At 37.8% G+C, this 22,426-nt stretch overlaps 1 protein-coding gene across 1 annotated transcript; it reads right to left on the bottom strand.

Moving 5' to 3' along the window:
- Positions 1 to 66: 66 nt before the first annotated feature.
- Positions 67 to 22,294, bottom strand: LOC121420939 (kinesin heavy chain-like). The gene is made up of 16 exons (XM_041615493.1): positions 22,193 to 22,294; positions 20,470 to 20,716; positions 19,291 to 19,405; positions 18,587 to 18,737; positions 17,884 to 18,098; positions 17,012 to 17,221; positions 16,297 to 16,415; positions 15,932 to 16,049; positions 14,191 to 14,308; positions 8,639 to 8,870; positions 7,765 to 7,974; positions 7,347 to 7,521; positions 5,819 to 5,951; positions 4,303 to 4,710; positions 2,625 to 3,731; positions 67 to 1,279 (listed from the first exon to the last, which is right to left on the bottom strand). Exons 2-16 carry the CDS (start codon positions 20,696 to 20,698, stop codon positions 431 to 433), a joined length of 4,389 nt encoding a protein of 1,462 aa, XP_041471427.1. The 5' UTR covers positions 20,699 to 20,716; positions 22,193 to 22,294; the 3' UTR covers positions 67 to 430.
- Positions 22,295 to 22,426: the final 132 nt, after the last annotated feature.

The following is a 22,426-nucleotide window of genomic DNA, read 5'->3' as shown; positions in this document are numbered from 1 at the left end:
CTTGTCGCACGTTTTATCCGACAAGTCCCATTTTATCCGACAGTTACCATAGGAACAGTGCCTCTCAGCCAATCAAAATCATGGAAAGATGTCAGATCTGACAACTAGTCGGATGAAAATATTGATGAAACGCTCCCCAGATTCTCACTCATTTATATTCCCATTAGGGAAGAGGAAAACCAAACTTCGGATTTTAATCTTTATCATTGACAGGCATATGCATGTAAATCCTACTATTTGTGATAAGTGAATCAATGTTACAAGAAAGGCACTCCTATATGGGTATTTAGAGGCGCTAAAAACAAAAAGTACCATAGCGCGTACAAAGTAGGAATAACAATTTAACATTAGCAATAGTTACTACAATATGATTAGTATTACATCCAAACAGGGAACATTGAAATATACTTTGGGCAAGAACTTGGAATAGTTATTTCCTTTGAGCACGATATTTCTTCCAAGCTCTTTGGATAACTTCCGCTGATCTTATTGCCTTTCGGATCTTCTGAATACGCTCTTTATTTTCCTTGGCTGCTGATATATATGACCTTTGACCTTCTGCCTCTGCCATTGCTTTGACCGCAGGCCTTTCATTGTTGAACCCTACCTGGTTGCCAAGAGAACTGATGGACAAATTACTTTGGAGGAAGGCTTGTTTAGCTTCCTCTCCCCCTCTTGGATTAATGGACTCCTCCTCGCCTATGCTGTTCAGTGTTGATCTGGAAGCACCTATTTGAAAAGTAGGGGGTTTTGAAGATGTGACTATATTTCTATCAATGGAAGATCCTGTTTGGCCACTATGTACTGAAGATCTGTCAAATGATCTGTTTGGAGAAGAACTTTCAAAGGCACTGTTCCATGACGATCTGTCAAAGGCACCGTGGATGGAAGATTCTGCAAATGATGGTTCTCTGGTGACAGTACCAACAGAAGACCCTGTGGCGAGGCTATTGCTGGATGATCGCCCAAAGACATCACTCTGCAAGGAAGACCCTGTAAAACCACTGTTGATGGAAGATTCTGCAAAGAAGCTGTCCAAGGATGGTTCTCTGGTGACAGTACCAATGGAAGACCCTGTAGTAAGGCTATTGCTGGTAGAACTCCTGAAGGCATCACGCTGCATAGAAGACCCTGTGAATCCCCTGTTGATGGAAGACTTTGAACAGCCATTCTGGAGAGAGGCCACACTGCTGACTGAAGGACCTCTCATAGGTTTACCACCCAAGTAATCAAGGAGCTTTGTCTTCAGTGCTAGAGTGACATCTCCACTATGTTGTGCCTGAAAGTATAATTGTGGATCAAGAGAAGTATGACTATTTGAAATTAAATATTCTTGTTATATCCAAATCTACAATGACATGGTGGGCATGGCTTTTGTCCATGCTGAACCATTTCTCTGGAAATATCTCCCTTTGATCATAAGAGATTTGCATTTCTGTCAAAAACATTACTGGCAGATGCATATATGTTTAATGCTTCCTTTTTTTTAATTGTCCCTGCATCCTCTCTTCATTTTGTGTTGAATACAGATTGTTTTTCTTTCTTTCTTTGTGCCTAAAGCACTCTGCAAAGTGGATTTTACATTTTATTACTAGAACACGAGCTGTTTGGGTTTGTACCTTAACCCTAAAAAGACTGGGCTATTTTGGAGGCTAGAAAAACGGGGGGGGGGGGGGGGGGGGGCCTTTTGGGCCCCCCCTAAGATCTCGGCCGTTGGTTGTCCGATCGCAACCAAATTTGGCACACACATCCTTTGTCATGTCCTCTAAAAGAAAACATAGTCAAAATACTGATATTCATTGTATTTTTTAATATATGCATAATTAATTATGCGAATATGCAAATTTTTATCAAAAAATTGAATTTTTCATATTTTGGTACCTATTGCGGTCCATAAATTCCTGTTTGCAAATTCTTGAGTATTCTAGATATATTTTGGGTTTGTGTAATATATAACTTATTCAATATCAATTATAGCATAATCAACTAAAGTGTGACATTACTTGTCTATTCAGTGTTTCCTGCACCCAAAAATATAGTTGTGCAAGCGATTCTGGCATTTTGCACTACTTTTCTTATGTTTTTCTTTGATTTTAATTTCTTATGTATTTCTTTATTTTGCATTTCTTATGTATTTCTTTATTTTTTTATGCAATGTTTTTCATTATTTTCATATCCTAGAACTGCTACTTGAATTCACAAGTGACATAATATAGAAAGAAACAAATAAAAATGTAGTTAGAAAACAATGCCCATTCATTTAAATACCATACACTTTACACACAAAGGAATACAAATTTCAATTTCTTACGTGACATGTGATACAAAAATGTTACGTAACTCCGTAACCGCGGCATGGGGTATACAAATTTGGTATCAAAAGTTGCGCAAAACTCGAGAGAAAAAAGTCATGAAATGGCGGCGCGAACGCTTCATGCGAAAAAAAGTTATCATGATTTATGTACAGGGGGGGGCCTAAAAGGCCCCCCCAGTCTTTTTAGGGTTAACATTTGCAATAAACACACTTCATATGCTGTATATTCACAAAGCTGTTAGTTCTACATAATATTTGCAATAAAACAGTACCAAAAAATGAATGGAAATATAAGAAAATCTCTACTTACTTTGAGTATGGTGTCCTCAAGGACTGGAGGGCTGACTGTTGATTTATCCTGGCGGAGCATGGAAGACAATGCTGCATCAAAGGAACTTCTAGGATTGGTCAAGGTCCGATCTGGTGACTGTTTTGGCAATCCACGTGGTTCATGGACGATGGAATCTGCAGAATGGCTTAGAGCTGGTCCATCACCAACTGACATTCCAGGAGTAGAAGATCTTCCTAAAAGCACTGAAGACATCTTTGACTCTTGGCCAACATGGATGGTTCCTTCTCCAAAAGAACTACTTTCAGTATCTTTACCAAGAGGAGAACTATGCAGCATAGAATTATGTGGGGACAATAGAGACTGCACACTGGCAGAACTGCCAGTGGTGACGTCAGACACCTGAACAGAAGTGGTATCTCCTCCATGGTATAAAGAATCTCTAGTCAAGGCTATCGTCTTGGCAGATGGATCTTCTAAAGACGTCTTATGAGGTGATCTTTCCTGCGGGACATTGAATGCATGCAAATTCTGGACAACTGTATCAACATGAGCAGGTTCAGCAGCAATTTTGTTGTCCTTCTTTGATGAAATGTCAGGAAGATTTTCCTTGGAAACAATTTTTTGAAATGAGGAAGACGGTTGAAGAGGGATATTTTGCTTTTGAGAATCCTCATTTACAAAGTTTTCTGGGGATCTGGCTGGTTGGTTCTTCTCATGCCGTTCATTGATCACATTCTTTCCTACATCATTAGCAGATTCACTATCATTTATTGCAGAATCAAAAGCTCCTGATTGGTCAATCCCTGGCATCTCTATTGTGACATCATCAGACCATGCAGTGTCCACATGATCACCACATGGCTGTCTCATGTTGAATGCAGGATCAGCTGCTGATTGGCTCGTTCTTGACCTCTCCATTGAGACATCATCAGACCATGCAGTGTTCACATGACCATCCCATGATTGGCTCATGCTCAATGAAGAATTACTTCGCCATTGTTCACTTTCTTGCTGCTTACGGAGTTGCTCTTTAAAATGCTGTAGTTTTGTGAGTGTAGCTTCTTCCTTGAGAGCGAAGTGTTGCGTAAAGTTTTTTATCCGCTGCTCTTTTATCTCCTTAGCTGCCTGAAAGTACAAAAGAAATTCATCTGTTTAGGGTCAACTGCAATCTATTTTCATTTTTTCTGTAAATCTGTGAAAATGTCAAAAAGTTGTCAATATAATACTCTCCTCAAAGAAAATAAATAACATCACTCACATCTCATCTATTCTTGCTTTCATGTTTATTTTTTGCAGTACTGTGATATATATGTAGTGCACTATATAGAATGCAATAAACGCTGGTTATTATCATTATTTTCATATTTTTTCAAAGTGATATTGATCTAGAAACTATTCTGAAGGAAAGAACCCCTGGAGATCAGACAGTTTTACTAAACAGGAAAATACGTTAAACATTAGATATTAAAATAAATTAAACAATGATAATATATGTGAGAACAAAAGGTAAATATCTGTTCTTTAAGAATCACTTTTCAATCTTCATTTTGTTATCCTGCTGCAATCTTCAAGGGGTTCTGCAGCCTATCTCAAAGACACCACTGATGCAGATTTACTCTATCATTTAATCATTGAGATACTGGAACCAGTGTTGACCAGTTTTGACCAGCTGAAACCAGTTGAGACTTCCAGTTACCTTGTTACGTTTGCTATCCTCCTGCTTCAATATATCCAGGACCCTCTTGGAGTCCACTCTCCCGCTCTTATGTCGGCATCTCTCCACGACCCTATCAGTCAAGCTTCCTGATTGGTCATCCTCCACCCCAATCCTATCTAACATGACTTCTGATTGGCCAGACCGATGGGTCCCTCGCCTTGGAGAGGATATGAGCCCGGTGGGACGAAATGCTGGTTCAGACTGACTAGAAGGATGGGAACTTGAATCCGATTGGCTGATGACATCCTGGCTGAGGATATCCTGTCTGGTAGAAGTGTTGTGATTGGTTGATTGTCTTGCCTTAGAGACTCTGTCCTGAAGCTCGATGTGGTTGCGGACGATCTGGAGGTGCTCTAGAGCGAGCTGATATCTCTTCTCGTACTTAGCCTGGACAAAATGAAATGAAGGAAATAATACTCTTTTCTTTCATTCAATGCACAGTATTGTTTTACATCTTATACAGAATATCATAATCTTGATTATTTAATATCCATACATTTTTTGTGATCTTTTATTTTTTTATTCTTCATATTTTACTCCTTTAATATCACAGTAAAAACAATTGAATGCAAGCTTCAATTTAATTAGTACCTACAGAACAATTTAAGCGAAATACAACATGTACAAAAGTAATACAAAAGTTATTCATGTCGGATATCACACATATCGGTTGTGATGAGAATAGGATGTCCAGCATAGCATAATGATCTCATTATTCAAATGCTCATAACAATCTCATTCTTCATAATTTTTTTACGCAACATTCATTGATCTGTTTCTTTTATTTTTCTTCTTCATACAATTCAACTGGTTTCAAAATTTTCATTCTTATTTAAAGGTCAAGTCCACCTCAGAAAAATGTTGATTTGTTGATTTGAATCAAAAGAGAAAAATCAGACAAGCACAATGCTGAAGATTTCATCAAAATCGGATGTAAGATAAGAAAGTTATGACATTTCAAAGTTTCGCTTATTTTTAACAAAATAGTTATATGAACGAGCCATTTACATCCAAATGAGAGAGTCGATGACGTCACTCACTCACTATTTCTTTTGTTTTTTATTGTTTGAATGATACAATATTTCAATTTTTACGAATTTGATTAGGACCTCATTGCCTGAAGCATAAAATGTTAAAATAATGGAATTCCACGTGTTCAGGGAGGAATGAATCTTCATTTCACATGACAATGACGATAAAATAAGAATATTTCATATTTTACATAATAAAATACAAAAGAAATAGTGAGTGATGTCATCAACTCTCTTATTTGGATGTAACTGGCTCGTTCATATAACTATTTTGTTGAAAATAAGCAAAACTTTAAAATGCCATAACCTTTTTATTTTACATCCGATTTTGATGAAATTTTCAGTGTAATGCTTGTTAAATTTCCTCTTTTTATTCAAATCAAATTTTTGTTGGGGTGGACTTGTCCTTTAATAGACAAAGTGCATACACAAAGGTAAAGTGTACTCGTATGGTAAATACTGACTAGTCTCTTTGCCAGCTGCTTCTGTGCAATCTTCTCAGCTGTTATCTGTTCCCTGCTTGCTTTGCACTGCCGTAAATTCTCTACCAACTCCTGTTGCTTCTCTAAGTGGTCTGTTGTCATGCTGATCTTGTTGCTACAGACAAAAAACAAAAACAAGAAACCTGCCAAAGATTAAACATAAAAAAGAATATCAAGACCTCAAGAGCATTTCATTGCGTTTGATTGACTAAGGATTACAGGTGTTACGCTGTTACTATATAGGACCGGCTTGAGCACCTAACAAGGTAGATATGTGCGCTATACAAATCCTATACCATTATTCATGTTATTACTATGTTATCTGTCAGTTAAAAATATGACTTGATCATGAAATATGATTCACAAAAGAAATAAAGATTAATAAATAACAAATGCGTTTGATCACGGATATGAATGGACGTGTGTTGATCTAGCTCTCTCTAACACTGAGCTGAACTGGAAATATTATAATGATAATAATAATAATAGGTCCATTTATATAGCGCAGTTACTATGTGCATATACTCTACTGCGCTTTGATAATTGGTATCATATTATTACCCCGGCTGTAGCTGAGCAGCCATATTAATAGGCGCTAAACCGTTCAAGGAAAAATCCTACCGGGTACCCATTCACCTCACCTGGGTCGAAATGACTATTGCTACACGGAATACCAGCTTGTTTATCTAGGTAACAACTATTCTGGAAGCTAAAATTTGGACCCATAACCCTGATTTATCAACGAAACGTGAGAAAAAATGCCGACAAGATCGGGAAAGCAAATACGGGAAGCTGCAGCAAACGATGGGACAGGGCCCACCATTGTCCCTACCCAAGGCGCCGTGAAGAGCCCATCAGCTCCCGCTGTTTTGTTAAAATGACCTTTATTAATCACATTTCATTTTGTTTTCTTAATTTCTTTTTTTTCTCTTGTAATCAGTAATTGTGTATTTTGATATTACATATGCTTAATCTTAATATGGATGTCAGTTTGAGTGGAATTATTGTGTATGCCATGTGCATTTTTATCTTTGTATGTATATTTCGTTGTGTTATTTATGTAAATATTTTTATGTGAATGCAGGGCTCTCTGGGAGAGCAGGTCCAGAAATGGACTTGAAATGAGACCACCCTGTTGAAATAAAACTGAAATAAATAAATAAATAAAGTTTACTAATTAGATATCATTCTAAAATAAACGTGGCATTGTGGCATGCACCTGCAATCCAAGCTACAGGGGAAAATTATACATTGATGCAGAAGTTTGAGGATTGAGCCCTGGTTAGGTCCATAAGATGGTGATATTGAAGGTTTATTCCAGATGTAAATAATCATACCTGATTGATACACATCTGAATTAACTTAATTACACACACAACTTTTACAGTGTGATTTTGAAGGAAGGAATATATGAAGGATGCAAGGGGGAATGAAGAAAGAAATAAGAAAAAAAAAACCTGACAGAAAAAAAATTGAATAAAATGTTTTCTAATAGCTATGAATAACTGACCTTAAGTCTCTAAGAGCATTCTCCAACTGCTGTTGTTTGAGAAGGGTTTTGAATTCCATCAGATCTTTCCGTTGCTGTTTCTGTTCTGCAATCTGAGTCTCGACATTCTTGGTCAGCTTCGAGATTTCTTTCTCCCTTTTCCTCTCAAACGGCGACTTGTAACTCTTGGATTGCCCTGGAATATAGAAAATTTTGAACAAATACAACTATTCCAGAAAATGGTAAACTCTGATTCAGTTTATAGTTTACACGCGCTTTGTCAATACACTATGTATGCAATGGGATAGGTAGTCTACTAAATAAACCACTTCCATAATTAATCAAATTTTCATTTGAGAAATTTTTGAAATAATTATTAGACAAAGTGGAAATTCTCTTGGCATATTTGATACCTCAAAATCATAATATATTGATTTACCTTTCTCATTACTTGACCTTGACTTGACCTTCACTCCTTCAGGTGACCTCTTCACATCAGGAGTATCCTGTTCTGACCCTCTGACCTTTGACCCTTGCTGTTGCTCAGTGAGGAGGGCGGGGTTGTATCTCTGATGGTAAGCATACGACCGGTGGATCATCTCCCTAAGAATCCTCAAGCACTCTCGGAAACTGGAGAAATCTGATACACCTTCATACATGTAGTTGAATAAGATTTGAAGATAAAAATAATGAATAGAACTTGATGTTTAAGAATGTTTAAAGAATGAACATGTTGCAAAGGATTAAAACCTCTTCCTTTTCCCGACAAAGTCAGTGGTATATATACATGTTGGATTTGAAAAAAAGGAGTGAAATATGTCCACAGTTGATTGATCTGGGGTCTGTTGCAGAAAGAGTTGCGTTTAAAAGCAAGTCAAAAAATCAATCGCAAGTCCCAAAAGCGCACTGTAGATTAGTTGAAAATCAATTTGCACATGATTTTTAGAGTTGCGATTGATTGCAACTCTTTCTGCAACGGGCCCCAGATTAGTCAATGAGGTGGAGGGGAAGGGGTGAATTAAATGATAGCATTATTAGAGAATTATGCAGCTGATTGATTTTTCGTTGAAGTCAGTTTGAGAAGAGTTTCAACAATTTTATGACAGTGAACAGTGAAGCATTGGGGTGGACTGTAGGTGTTTCCATTTTCATCCATCATTTGGAAGTGAGAATTTATTCTACTTATCATGGCTTCAGAACTAGACTATTCTGAATTTACTCCTCACATAGGGTGCTTTTTAGAAGGTGATTAAAACATTCAGACTCAATAAATTTTTGTGAAACCAACCCCTGTAGAGAATTCGTCCACTTACCAGATGAAACCGGATCAGTCACTCTGCCACTCACAAACCCTTGCATGATTCTAGCACAGTGCTGCCTTCCTTCCCTGGTAAGACCACTCCCATTGGCTGGTGCAACCAAAGGCTTGGGGGCATCAGCCAATGAGGAAGGGCCTTTTATAGATGAAGATGATGATGAAGTGGTTTGAGAGGTGGATTCAGCTGGATGATTGTTGGTGGTGGTAGACTCACTGGATGCCTCAATCTGTCAATAAATTTTCGAAAAGTTATTAAAGGAAGCAGGGGCAGATCCAGGATTTTCCAAAAGGGGGGGGGACATTTTTCGGAGGAAAAATATGACAAGCAAAAAAAAAAGGTATTAACCAAAAATAAAGGATGTTTTGTACCCGAAAAAATTTGATAAGAAAAAAAAAGGTCTTCACTTTTCAAAAGAGGGGGCACACTTGTTTTAATGGCTTTTTTACATTGCAAATTTTAATTTTGCCTCTCAGAAGGGAGAGGGGGGGGGGGCAAAGGCTGGCTGTACGTGCCCCCTAAATCCGCCAGTGGAGGGAAGCAGGGGGGGGGGTTGTTTCATGGTGATTAAAGACTACCTATTTGTCATGAGTTGCGATGAACGAAACATATTTTACACAAAATCTTTCATAATGTGAACAAGAATGAGACCATCATACAGCATTTTAGAACTTCATCATATAAGTTTCTTTTCAGACCTACTGTACCACTACACATGTTTAAAATTTATTGTTATTGACTACCTTGAAGGACGTAGAATGAATTATAATTGATATACACACATTAAGCAAGCAAGCATAAATGTACTAATGGCGCCTCACAGGCAGCATCACGCAAGTTTGAGCTCTCAATTACGAGGATATTATTACTTTAGTTGAAGGACAATTTTCATCTCTAACAGTATCAACCATCTTGTTGCACTATATAGCAACTTCTGAAGACGTTTTGGAGCACTTTTGGTATGTTTCCATCCAGTTTCAATGTGATTTATACTTTGCACATATTCTGTAAACCTGCCTACATTGACTCTACACAGTAGCCATTACATCGGGTGCATTGACCATTGCGGGCTGTTTACTCAACCTTGACATCCAGTCTCACAAATGGTAATGAACCAGCCCGGTGAAGCAGACAACAGACAATTGATTGATTGGAATTTCTCCACCTGAATAGTATGCCTGATGGTGCAATCCACCCATTATGCCCATACTCGCCTTCTTCTTGGGTAGCTTGCTGTTAATACAGCAGCTACATGAAGTGAAGCACACTTGCACAGCCAGTGTTACATTGCACAACTACAAGGCTCATCTTCCTTCTCCGAATGGAAAGAACTTTTATCATCTCAAGTATTTACGGACTAGTATACATTACTACAGCAACAGTGAATCAACATTTAATATTGAACTCCTCAAATGCGGTGATATACACCCCAACCCTGGGCCGACAAACCAAAACCAAAGTCAACCCAGCAATCATCCTTTATTCAAATATTCAATTCAAGATTTATATAACCTACGTCAGAGAAATAGCTACAAGACTGTTCCGCCAACGACATGGAAAGTGATAAAAGACCTAGGGATCACACCAAAACCACTACGCAAGCGAGGAAAGCGAGCTGGTTCTAGGAAGCATCGTAAATCTTGTCCCAGACCACACCACGGGCAAGGCATTCCTGTACTTATCCGACCACGCCTTTTACCTTCAAAACGCAAACCTCGCCCAGCATGTTTTACTACAATTACACCGACGCAACACGACAACTCCGCTCATCATCAGAGCCGCCGTGGCTATGACGTCCCAACGCTACTACTACTCAACGCCAGATCACTGAGGAATAAGATCGACGAATTGTCAGCAATCATCCAGGAATATAAGGTGGACATAGCAACGATTACGGAAACATGGTTTAGCCCAGAAGAACCACTTGACATGCTCTCAATACCGGAGTTTTGCTTATATTCGAAACCTAGGGAAGATCGATTAGGGGGAGGAGTCGCGGTCTACGCGAAACATCATCTTCAAGCGAGGATAATCGATGTACCTACACCTAAAGGAGTTGAAGCTTTATGGATCTACATGAGACCCCGAAGACTTCCAAGGGAAACTAGCGGACTGATACTCTGCGTGATTTACTTCCCTCCAAGGAACCCCAACAAGCAGCAGTATGTTGATCACATTCTCTCCACCCTGGACAGTCTTTTGCTTCGTTATCCAGAATCTGGGATCTCAGTAGTAGGTGATTTCAATGATTTAGATATTAATTTCTTACTTGAAAATGACAAATTTAAACAAATTGTTACTCAACCAACCCGAGAGGGCAATATTCTTGATATGATTGTAACTACTATAGACCAATTGTACCAAGAAACCAAAATATTAGCCCCTGTTGGCATGAGCGATCATAATTGTATCCTTTGGATACCCAAACAAAAGTCTCATCGTATTAATCGAGTTAAGAAAAGAATTGTTCGCCCGATTCCTGACAGTGGCAAAAGAGCTTTTGGTACTTGGTTAACTAAGTTTACTTGGGAAGAAATGTATAGAGAAGATGATCCATCTTTGAAGTGTCAAATGTTATTGGATACTATGATGACTCACTTAGATATTCACATTCCGACAAAAGAGATTCGAATGCATTGTAGAGATAAACCTTGGATCAATGCGGAAGTCAAAGATGTTATACATCAAAGACAGCAAGCTTTCAGTAACAACTCCCAAAGTCTGTGGCGTTACTTAAGAAACAAAGTCATACGCTTAATCAGACTAAGGAAAGTTGCATATTATAATACCAGAGTTAGAAATTTAAAAACTAGTAATCCAGCAGCATGGTACAGATTCGGATTCTAACAAATACTCACAAAAAACATAGCCCAATCCATATTCCGAATATAGACCCAAATGATTCTAATCATGATAAAAACGTTGCTAATTATATTAATCAGCATTTCTTGAACGTGGCAAGTGATCTACAAAGTTTAAATAGAAATGAATTACCTGTTTACTTACCATCCCAGAAAACCTGCCCTATTGTACAACCTTACGAAGTATATAAACAATTGAAAACTTTGAACCAACAAAAATCTGGTATTAGTGAAGACTTACCAGTCAGAATCATTCGTGAGTTTGCTTTGGAATTGTGTTCGCCACTAACTGATATCTTGAACAATTCCTTTTACCAGTCTGTTGTACCATGTCAGTGGAAACGCTCCGAGATTATACCCATTCCTAAATGTTTACCAGTAACAGTGCAGAACTTAAGACCAATAGCATTAACTAGCTATTTTGCAAAAATAGCAGAATCGTTCATATGTAAATGGTTAATAGAAGATATATCTGATCACATTGATGTTAACCAATTTGGAAACCGAAAAGGCCTATCAACAAATCATTACTTAGTTCGATTGCTTCACCAATTGTATGAAAATGCTGAAAAATCCCAATCTATATCAACTCTCATATTTACAGACTTCTCAAAAGCTTTCGACAGAATTGATCACAATATCCTTGCAAAAAAATTACTTAACCTCGAAGTTAGACCATGTCTTATTTCTTGGATTTTGGACTTCCTCGAAAATCGACAACAACGAGTCAAATACCTTGGTCAGTTTTCAAATTGGTCGGCATCACATGCAGGTGTAGCTCAAGGTACAAAACTTGGGCCTATTCTCTTTCTAATAATGATAAACGATGCATGTATAAAATCTCAAGTTCCATATTTTAAATATGTTGATGACCTCACACTAGTTGAAAGTCGCAAACAATTTCAACCATCCAAATTACCAAACGTGCTCTCTGAATTCGACCAGTGGTCCGTTAGCAATAATATGACACTTAATCCATCTAAATGTCAGTGCATGCATATAATTTTCTCTAGAAATATTGTTGATCAAAATCGTATTTTTATTGGAAATGAATGCTTGAGAACAGTGCAAAAAGCTAAAATACTAGGTATAATTGTTCAGTCTGACTTGAAATGGGAAAGTCATATATCAGACCTTTTATGTCGTAGTAATAAAAAGCTCTATATGCTTCGTTGTCTCAAAACGTATAAATTACCACTTTGCGATTTAATAACAGTATATAAGGGTTACATTAGGCCAATTTTGGATTACGGAGTACCAGTTTTTAACGGAAACCTAACACAAAACCAAGTTTCCTGTTTAGAACGTATTCAGTCAAGAGCATGCAAAATTATGCTCGGTGAAAAATACACTAATTATACCGATGCTTTAGAAGTGTGTTCTTTACAATCTTTATCTGAAAGACGAAATCAATTGTGTATGAACTTTGCTGTATCCCTTGCCAACAGCCCACTTTGTAACCATTGGCTACCTATGAACAACGATGTTGATTACTCATTGAGGAAAAGACTTAAATATCGTCAGTTTCATTGTAAAACCAAACGTTTCCAAAACAGCCCATTACCTTACTTTATAAATTTATTAAACGCTAACCTGAAATAAGTTTGTGTTCCTTGATATAGTTACCCGGTTGATATACATAGGTCTACAAACATCTACTGTGCAAGTTGTGTTTTGCTAATATATCGCGCCTAATACTAATTTTTTATTATTAGCTCACAAGCTTCAGATGAAAATTTTACAATTTTTAGAACTTTTTAAACTCAAACACAATTGAATAGGTTTACAGGTTTTTATTAGTCATGATTTTAATGCATGTATTTCACATTGTAACAACTAAAGGGAAACAATGTTTTTTATGCCAATATTTTACTCATTTTTATTAAGATTTCTCATGTGGTGGAAGATGTGTTATTTTACAAACTGCATCATTCTTCAAATTTTAAGTAATCGTTCTCAGGATTGAGCAGGACGGTTTCTTGGGACGGGCGACCACCCACCCCCCCCCCTTGGTTCTTCTTCTTTTTTTTTTATAATCTGTATGCTTAATGAGTGCAAGGTGTGAGGGGTGACTGCTAGGTTGGTGGGTGCAGTTGTTTGATTTAACGTGCTTATGGTTGTTGGATGAATGAGGAGTGTGCTATGAATGTGAATGTGAATGTTTTTTTTTTTTTTTTGTAAGAGATTGTTTGTCGGCCCTATTAATGCATAGCTCCAGTGGGGTTAGCTGACCCTAAGTTCCGCCTGAGCGATGGATTTGAATAACCAATTCCATTGCCCAGGTTGAATTGTGTTGTTGAGGGGTTGGCATTCCCTGGCTGGAGCTGCGCATTGAACTTGACTGCTCGCTCGTCCCCAGACACCCTCCTGTCTTTAGTTCTTTTGTTACTTGCTTAAATCTATGTTTTTATTGTTTGAATTCGAGTGGCGATGTTTGTCAATAAGCATTCTTCCACCACCACCACCTTTCAGTCTTCTATCTGTTCTTTTGTTAAGTTGCATTATATTCTCTTAATCATTTCAAGTTTTGATGTTTTTAAATCACCTATTTATACATGTATATACCTGTAAATTGTACACAATTCAGCCTTTTGGCTGCAACGTGCAATGATTTTGAATAAAACCTTTTCAATTCAATTCAATTCAATTCAAAAAAGAAACGTCTGTAAAGCTTCAGCTTTTTGATACCTTCCGATGATGATCTTCACTAATCTTTCTTTTGAGGGCAAGGATTTCTTCTTCGAGGTTGGCAATCTTCTTCCTTAACCTAGCAATGATCGTTTTGTCATCGATGACCTCATTACGACTGAGAAAAGAGAATACAGTTTTTAATAGATTAAAGACATCAAAACTTATTGACATATTTTGTCCTCCCCTGTTATACATGTAACTTTTATACTCATCATAATCACCACCATCAGCACCACTCCATCATCATTATCATCGTCATAATCATCACCATCATTATCATCGTCATAATCATCACATCGTCATCATCATAATAATTCTAATCATTATCATCATCATCGTCATCATCACCATCGTCATCATCATCACCATTGTCATCATCACCATCGTCATCATCATCATCATAATTAACATCATCATCGTCATCATTATCATCATCATTATCATCAAAACCTTCATCACCATCATCACCATCATCATCACCATCATCATCACCATCGTCATCATCATCATCATAGTTATCATCATTATCATCATCGTCATCATCATAATTATCATCGTCATCATCATAATTATCATCATCATCATCATCATTGTCATAATCATCATCATCATCATCGTCATCATCATCATCATCGTCATCATAATTATCATCATTGTCATCACCATCATTATCGTCATCATCGTCATCATCGTCATCATCATAATCATCACCATCGTCATCATCATAATTATCATCATCATCATCATCATCATCGTCATCATCATCATCATCGTCATCATTATCTTCATAATCATCACCATCATCATCATCATCATCACCTGATTCTATTATTCTCACTCCTCCTATCCTTTAATACATCTCTTGAGCTATGCTACAGTCACACCTAGCTGTGGCCTGTTTCGAACCTGACCAGTCATTATGTTATTTCCAATGACATACAATTGGTCAGTTTGGATTCAGTTCGTCGGTGTGACTAGGGCATCACCATGCCTGGTGGGTGTTTCATAAAGCTGTTCGTAAGATACGAACGACTTTACACATGACTGGTGATCCTTTCTTGTGCAATGTGATATCCCTATGTAATTGAGTTATGACCTAAGAGCATGTTCCAGTTGTGCGTAAAGTCGTTCGTAACTTTACGAACAGTTTTATGAAACATCCACCAAGGATACAACACACTCATCAATTCCATTGCTCAACAAGTCACTAGACATTGATTGTTAAAGGCTTGCCAGGGAACTTTGATACTGTAGATACTGTACAATTTCTGGCGTGCAGCCAGTCGATATGATCGCATATTCAGTCTGAAAATAAGTCAGAAGAAATCTTGGACCCAGCGACAATTGAACCTGATTGCCATTCGGCGACTCTTTCCTAGTCATCAGTGTTGTCACGATGATACAAGAACAAATACCTTAGTACAGAGGCAGCGGAACGTCAGGCTCATACAATGAAAGTGGAGGGGCACCTATTGTTTGGCAGACAAAAGGTGCCCCTCCACTTTCTTTGTCCGAGCCTGACTGACGTTCCTCTGCCTCTGCATTTGCCTTAGTACCTCTGATTTTTAATCTGACTAGCATTCACTGACTGCCATGGACAATGAAATGGAATGCTAGAGGCTTGCTGGCGAAGTTTAAATGCAGGTTTCAAGATTTTTCTGAGTTACTTTTGGATCGAATGTGCGATCTGTTTACTGGGTGTAGGCAAGAAAATGTACCTGGAGTAGCAAAGAGTTACCTGATCTTGTTCTGAATGGCAGCTACCCTCATGGCAAACCGACAAGTTGACAAAGATTCACTCAGGTTGATCTCCTCAGCTGATATGGTCGCAATCATCGCTGTCAGGCAGTTTCCTCCTGATCAAAATAATAATATTCTGATATTAGAAAACATTAAACATATCAGAATGACATCTCTTATATTAGCAGATGGCAATTTTTAATTGATATGGGATTCTGATACCATTGAGAATGGTAATGATGACTAAAAGTGATGATGATGGTGACAATGATAACATTTCAATCCTTACAATGAAAATAGATGGCGCTCTACAAATGCCTATTATTATTATTTAAGAATTACTATGACTACAAATGAACTTACCAAGGCTATCTCTCAATACCATAGTGAGTAAGGAGTTACGATACGGTACATGACGATGACCACCCACGGACATGGACCTATGATATGGCAAGGAACGTGTGCTTGAGGCACTCCCAACCCTGAAAAATCACACAAAATGAATTCCTTTGATGGACGTGCAATGACAAAGTAGCAACTGGTGTGTATATGATAGTCTTATTGACAACATTTTTAATAATCAATAATTACGAAAGTAAAGAATTTTCTCATGATCGATCTCTTATATTTTACAAATACATTTAGATCTTTTTCATCAAGCTGCCTTATAGCCTGTGCACATACATATAAATGAAATGGAAAGGTGCGACTTTAGAGGGGTGAAATGTAGCAGAACATCACTTTTTTGGGGGGAGGGGTGCTCCATTTGAGATATATCATAAAGAGACAAAAATTTTAATACAGACTAAACATAGTGAACTCATCGAAATACTGCAATAATCAATATACTTACAATGATCAAAAGTTTTTACAACTACATGTATTTGATTTTGAATGCTATGAGAGAAAAACAATTAGCACTTTAAGCGATATTTTAAAATTAGACTGCGTGTTTATAGATTGTCGCTTACTTCGCAATGTATCATAATTCTGTCTCATTAAGCTTTGCAATTAGAGAATTATATAATGTCAAAAAGATTTGAATTACAATCTTTCATTCTTTCACACGACTGCATACCTTCGGTTCCTGACTGGACCAGCACTCAAAGCTCTCCTACGACCTTTGACCCTCGACCCCTCTCCGTGACCTCCCTGCAATGCGATGATGACCCCTTCCAAGTGATGAAGAGAAAGGTTGATGGACTTGGCTTCATGAAGCTGCTGACCGGCGATCTTCGTCTTCGCTACCCTCTCGGAGCCAGCCAGATCCACAAGATGCAACTTTGACCTACATCAAGTACAAATATGGCTAAGAAATTAATAGATACTTCCATTCATTCCCAGGAGGGGGAGGGTGTTTCATAAAAATTTAAGTTTAAATTTCCCAGTGGCGTGCAGTATAAAAGGCATCACCAAAATTGTCGAATCCTACAAAAAGGACACGCACTACTTGCGAATTAATAAGATTGCATGTTACATATCATGTGCGCGTTGGCATTACAACATGACAGTCGCACGCTACTCTTTGTGAAATACCCAGTCCCTAGGAGAGGACCCTAGACCTTTGGTCCTCTGGTTACTTGCTTACAAGCATTCACAGAGCTGCCAACCTGAACAAGAACATTTCAATACTTTCAAGGCTGAAAATCAGTATTTTGGTTAGGAAATTAGTATTGTTACAGGATACCATAGGACAACACATAAACTGAAACTTGGTAGCTCTATATTCATGCTTCCTTTAGCAATCAGGAAATAATATCACCATCTCTGTCACTACTACTTCTTCTATGTACCACTTCAAGGAATAAGTACGGCTACTTATAAAGAATTATAAATTATTTTTAGCATATGCAAAATTAGTGCATTGCCATTCGTTTTGGGGGTCAATTTTGATCCACAAAATGCAGTGATCTTAAAATTCCTTTGTTGATGTCATGATTAGATACTCACATATTAACTGCATGGGAGCCCTTCTGTCGGGTCTTGACATAAATAGTAAAGACAGCATGGGACCTGGAGGATCGTTGGTTCATGGGAGTCTCAGCAACCTTCCTGCTTGCCTGACCTTGCAGGAGAAGTGATTGAGCAACACGTTCATCGGCTGCTAGGTGTGTAGAGAGGTTGCGTACGATGCAAGAGTTGTTTGGTCCATCGGTGACACTGACCTAAAAAAGGAAAGGAATCAAGCTACCACTTTGGAAGCAATAGAGGGTTCCCATTTGATGTAACAAGCAGCCATGTTGGAGGATCTAAAAATTGGAAACCTGTGCATTAGACCATATAAAAACAATGATTGATCATGGTTCAATGCAATAATTTTTATTGCCTGTCCTCCAGCATTGCTGCTTTTGGGAACTCTAAACAGTCCACGGAAATTTGAAAATCTAAATAGAATATCAGGGGGTGGGTGGGCAAGGCCCCGATCAGCCACCCCCTCCCCACCCTAGTCTGCTGTGCAAACCTTTCACTCGAGTAAAGGATCTGAATGTGCAGCCTATTAATGCCTTGTGTACTGAATTACACCCTTGAATTAGCAAGTTTTGAATGTGCTAGTCTTTGCGTGGAGACCCACTTGTTGATCAAAGCATCAATCAGGATCTGTGCCTGCAGATCACCCCCACCCCTGGATACCCACCTTGATAAGAGTACATACCTTGGGTAGATGTGTGACAACGTTTCCGGGTCTTGTCGTAGGGTTCAAAAGGTCGTATCCAATTTCCTGGTAAATCTCCAGGTAGGAAACTTTGATGGAGAGTTCGTCGAACTTTTGATTCTCCAGAGATTTGTAGATTCTTGATAAAGCTCTGTAATAATATAGTATCAATTCATGTAATTAAAAAAAATATGAGATATTTTTTACAGTCAAATGCAACAAAATCATTTATCTGATCAATCTGATTTTTTCTTTCAAATATGTGCAGCTAGCTTATAATTGACACAAAACTAATGAATATATACAAGGATCAATGTTGTATAAAATTTGCTATTACTTTTAATAGAACTTATATCTGTAATTCAATTCTTATCATTGTATTTTCATTTTTTTTTAATTAATCAATTCAAACTGGATAACAATAGGTGGGGGAATGTTCAGTTCCTATCCAATTTTTTATCTAAATATATATATATTTTCTTATGTCTTTCTTATCATGCCTCCCTTCCTTCCCATTTATGTCTTCATTTGTAATCTTTCTTTCCTTCTTTCTTTTGTTGTCTTCCCTCCTTTCCTTTGTCCTTCTTTTTATTCTTCCTTCATCCATTTCTATCCTTTCTCCCTCTATTCTACCCCCTTCAACAAGGACAAAACTATTCATTAAAAAAAAACGACTGACAAACCTCCCTTGGCCTATTACAAACCTTGGTGCAAGACCCCGATCTGAGTAGGATTTAGCGCCCCCTTCAATGGTGAATGTCTTCCCAGAGCCCGTCTGCCCGTATGCAAATATAGTGCCATTGTAACCAGATAGAAAACCTGTCACAAATTAACCAATCAGGATAAAAAAGTTGTTAAAAGGATTGAGTAACTTTGTGGATGTTTGCGAAAATATGAGCTATGGGAAACTAGATGCCAACAGTGCATGCAATCATCTTACAGGAGGAATCCCTGAAATTTGTTTCATTTCATGAACATCTTTACATGCTTTGCTTTAAGAAAAAAATCCTTTATAGCCTACAATGTTAAAGCAAGCACCCATATGGACGCTTAAAAGATTTCAAGAACATATTGTATTTGATTTCAGAGCATATAATGTATGAATTAAATCAATATATGCAGTGTTTGTAAAATGATCTGACCCTTAATTTTAAATTTGTGATCTGATCTGGAGCCTGATTCAGTAAACCAGCATACATTTAGACTAAAAGCTCATGGAAACTTAAAGCCTATCATGGAAACATTTGCAGTCAGCAACCAAACTGCGGTGAATCTTTGCAACATACACAACACACTGAAAATGTGTTTGAAATATTGATTTTGGAACAAGAAACATAATTCATTTATTATCATTATAATCTCTTGGATGTATTTTATCCACCAGAGTGATAAAAAAATATATTTTTAGCATATTTTTGACAGGGCCTCTTATCCATTTTTCATCATGAAAAATAAAAGTTAAATAATTTAATTCACTTTTGGGCCAATTAAGGTACATATGAATAATTGTTATAGAATAGGGACAAAATAAAATCTAGCATTTATCCACTAGTTCAACAGAAAATAAGCCAAAAATTTTCAACCTAATTTTAGCAAACAGGGACTAATATCCGAGGACATAAAAAGGAGGTGTTCATCGCTTGACACTTATGAAGATTATTTTCTCTTTTATTTTTCTGTTTTTGGTATACAATCAATAAAAAGGGTTATATCCCCCTAATCATACCCATAAATTTTTTTCTATCAACTTTACCCCCCTCTTTTTCCTCCAGAGAAGAGACCCCCCCTCCTTACCCCCTGGATCTACAACTGCATATTTTTACAAGTTATGAGTTAGATTCAAGAAATATGCCGATGGGGAAATCTTTTAGGTCAATAGTTACCATCTACGATGTGGGAAGCCACAGAGTCAAAGACCTCATCTTGGGCGGACGTTGGTCCAAAGACTCCTGCAAACTCAAACTGATGGGTCAGCGTGGCCGTACAGTCCCTGGTCTGACCGCTGGGCTGAAGCTGAGGAACGCTGATGGCTACATTGGTAGATTCGTGATCCAGACGTTTTGATGGTTTTCCAGTGGGTTTGATTCGTGCATACGTCTTTATGTGAGCCATTGAAAATTGTTATCAGTCCTGAAGACGTAAAATATCCAGATTCAATAATTCAGGCATATTAAAAAACAGTACAACATGTATTTGAAATCTAGATTATTATCATTTTCATCATCATAAATTGGAGTGACTACATCACTTTTGCATGATCATATTGGAAATTGTAGTCATTGTGATCAACATCATCATTATCATCATCGGTCCCACGGTAGGTATGTTGAAAAGCTCCAGCTGGAACATCACTCAACTTGGAGGAAATAGAGGTCGGCTAGAGAAGAACATCCTTGTCAAGCTGGAGACTTATCAATTTGTTAATGATGATGATGTTGACGATGATGATCATCATCATAATCATCATCTACACCACCACAATCAACATCATCATCACCATCATCATTATCACCACCATCAACACCACCACCACCATCATCATCATCATCAACAACATCATCATCATCATCATCATCATCCATCATTAAAAAAAGACATCACTAACGTAAGGCCAGGGTAAGGCTAAGCAACTTCAGGTTCAGCGTTATCACCCTCCTCCCTCTTTTTGACTTATCATCATCTTCATCATCATCATCAATCATCAACCACCATCACCATCGGCCATCATCATCATCATCAACATCATTTATACTTCTAAAGACCAAACCAACTAAATAATATTTACCAGTTTAACATTCTCACTCATGGTAATATATATTTCTATACATTTTTTCACTTTGGGTGGCTGTCGCAAGAGGAACTCTTCCCTTATTGTTTTCACCGACGATCGTCGATGAGTATCAGACTCAGAGCTCAGAGTATGGCCGCTCGAGCTCTACCGTCATTAGACAGCTGGCAGCTGTCTGTTTCGAGGAGTTCTTTAACATTTTTTTTTCATTTCTCCTCGTACACAGACGGCTCGCTATCGTGCAGCCACCATTAGGGGACTTGCAATGCAAAATCCCCCCCTCGGGGCTTTTCAATTTTTGTCTTTGATGAATAAAATTTTCGAAAATTATAGTGACCAGAGTGTAAATTTATATTCCCTCTTGGCATCAATTGCCAAAAAACGGAGAAAAATGAAGTTAAAAGGAACAAAAACAGTGACTTACCTCGCCCTCGCCTCGGGCTCGGCTGTCTCGCAAATTCACTTCCGTTTTATCCGATCTTAAGTACATAAACATATGGCCATTGAGTCCCCTGTACAGATCGCGCTAGAACTTCGGTCTCTGTATTTGGTGAGTGAAGCCAACGAAGTTCAGCTGAACAACCAACAAAACAGAGACCGAAGCTTTTGGTCTATACCGTCATCTATTATCAACGCCCTACACAATATTCTACATGTGGGACCGAAATTAAAGCCAGCAAGAGCTTCGCTCGCGAAAACTCCTGCAGGAAGACTTTTGGTTTATAATTTGACGTTCTTTTTTTACACAAAATCAATGACTTAATAAACTTAAAAAAGAAATTATGATATACTAAATTTCATTAATAAACGCCACTTACATTTCGTTTCAGCAGATATTCAGAAATTCGAGATAATCGTCGTCGCGTCCGTGACGACGAAAACAAAAGTGCATGGCAAGCTCAAATGATCTGAGTATGGTAGGCCCGTCGTTTATACTAATTAATAATAATTATTTGTAAATTTATATTGCACAGTATACAGGGGCCGCGGAAGCGGGCGGGGGGGGGGGGGTAGCCCCCCCCACTTTTCCAAAACCGTATACAAAAACATCA

Source organism: Lytechinus variegatus, chromosome 9 (genome assembly GCF_018143015.1).
Source record: "Lytechinus variegatus isolate NC3 chromosome 9, Lvar_3.0, whole genome shotgun sequence".
Classification (NCBI taxonomy): Eukaryota; Metazoa; Echinodermata; class Echinoidea; order Temnopleuroida; family Toxopneustidae; genus Lytechinus; species Lytechinus variegatus.
The sequence above is the reverse complement of the archived record's forward strand: the minus strand, read 5'-3'. Positions and strand labels throughout refer to the sequence as shown.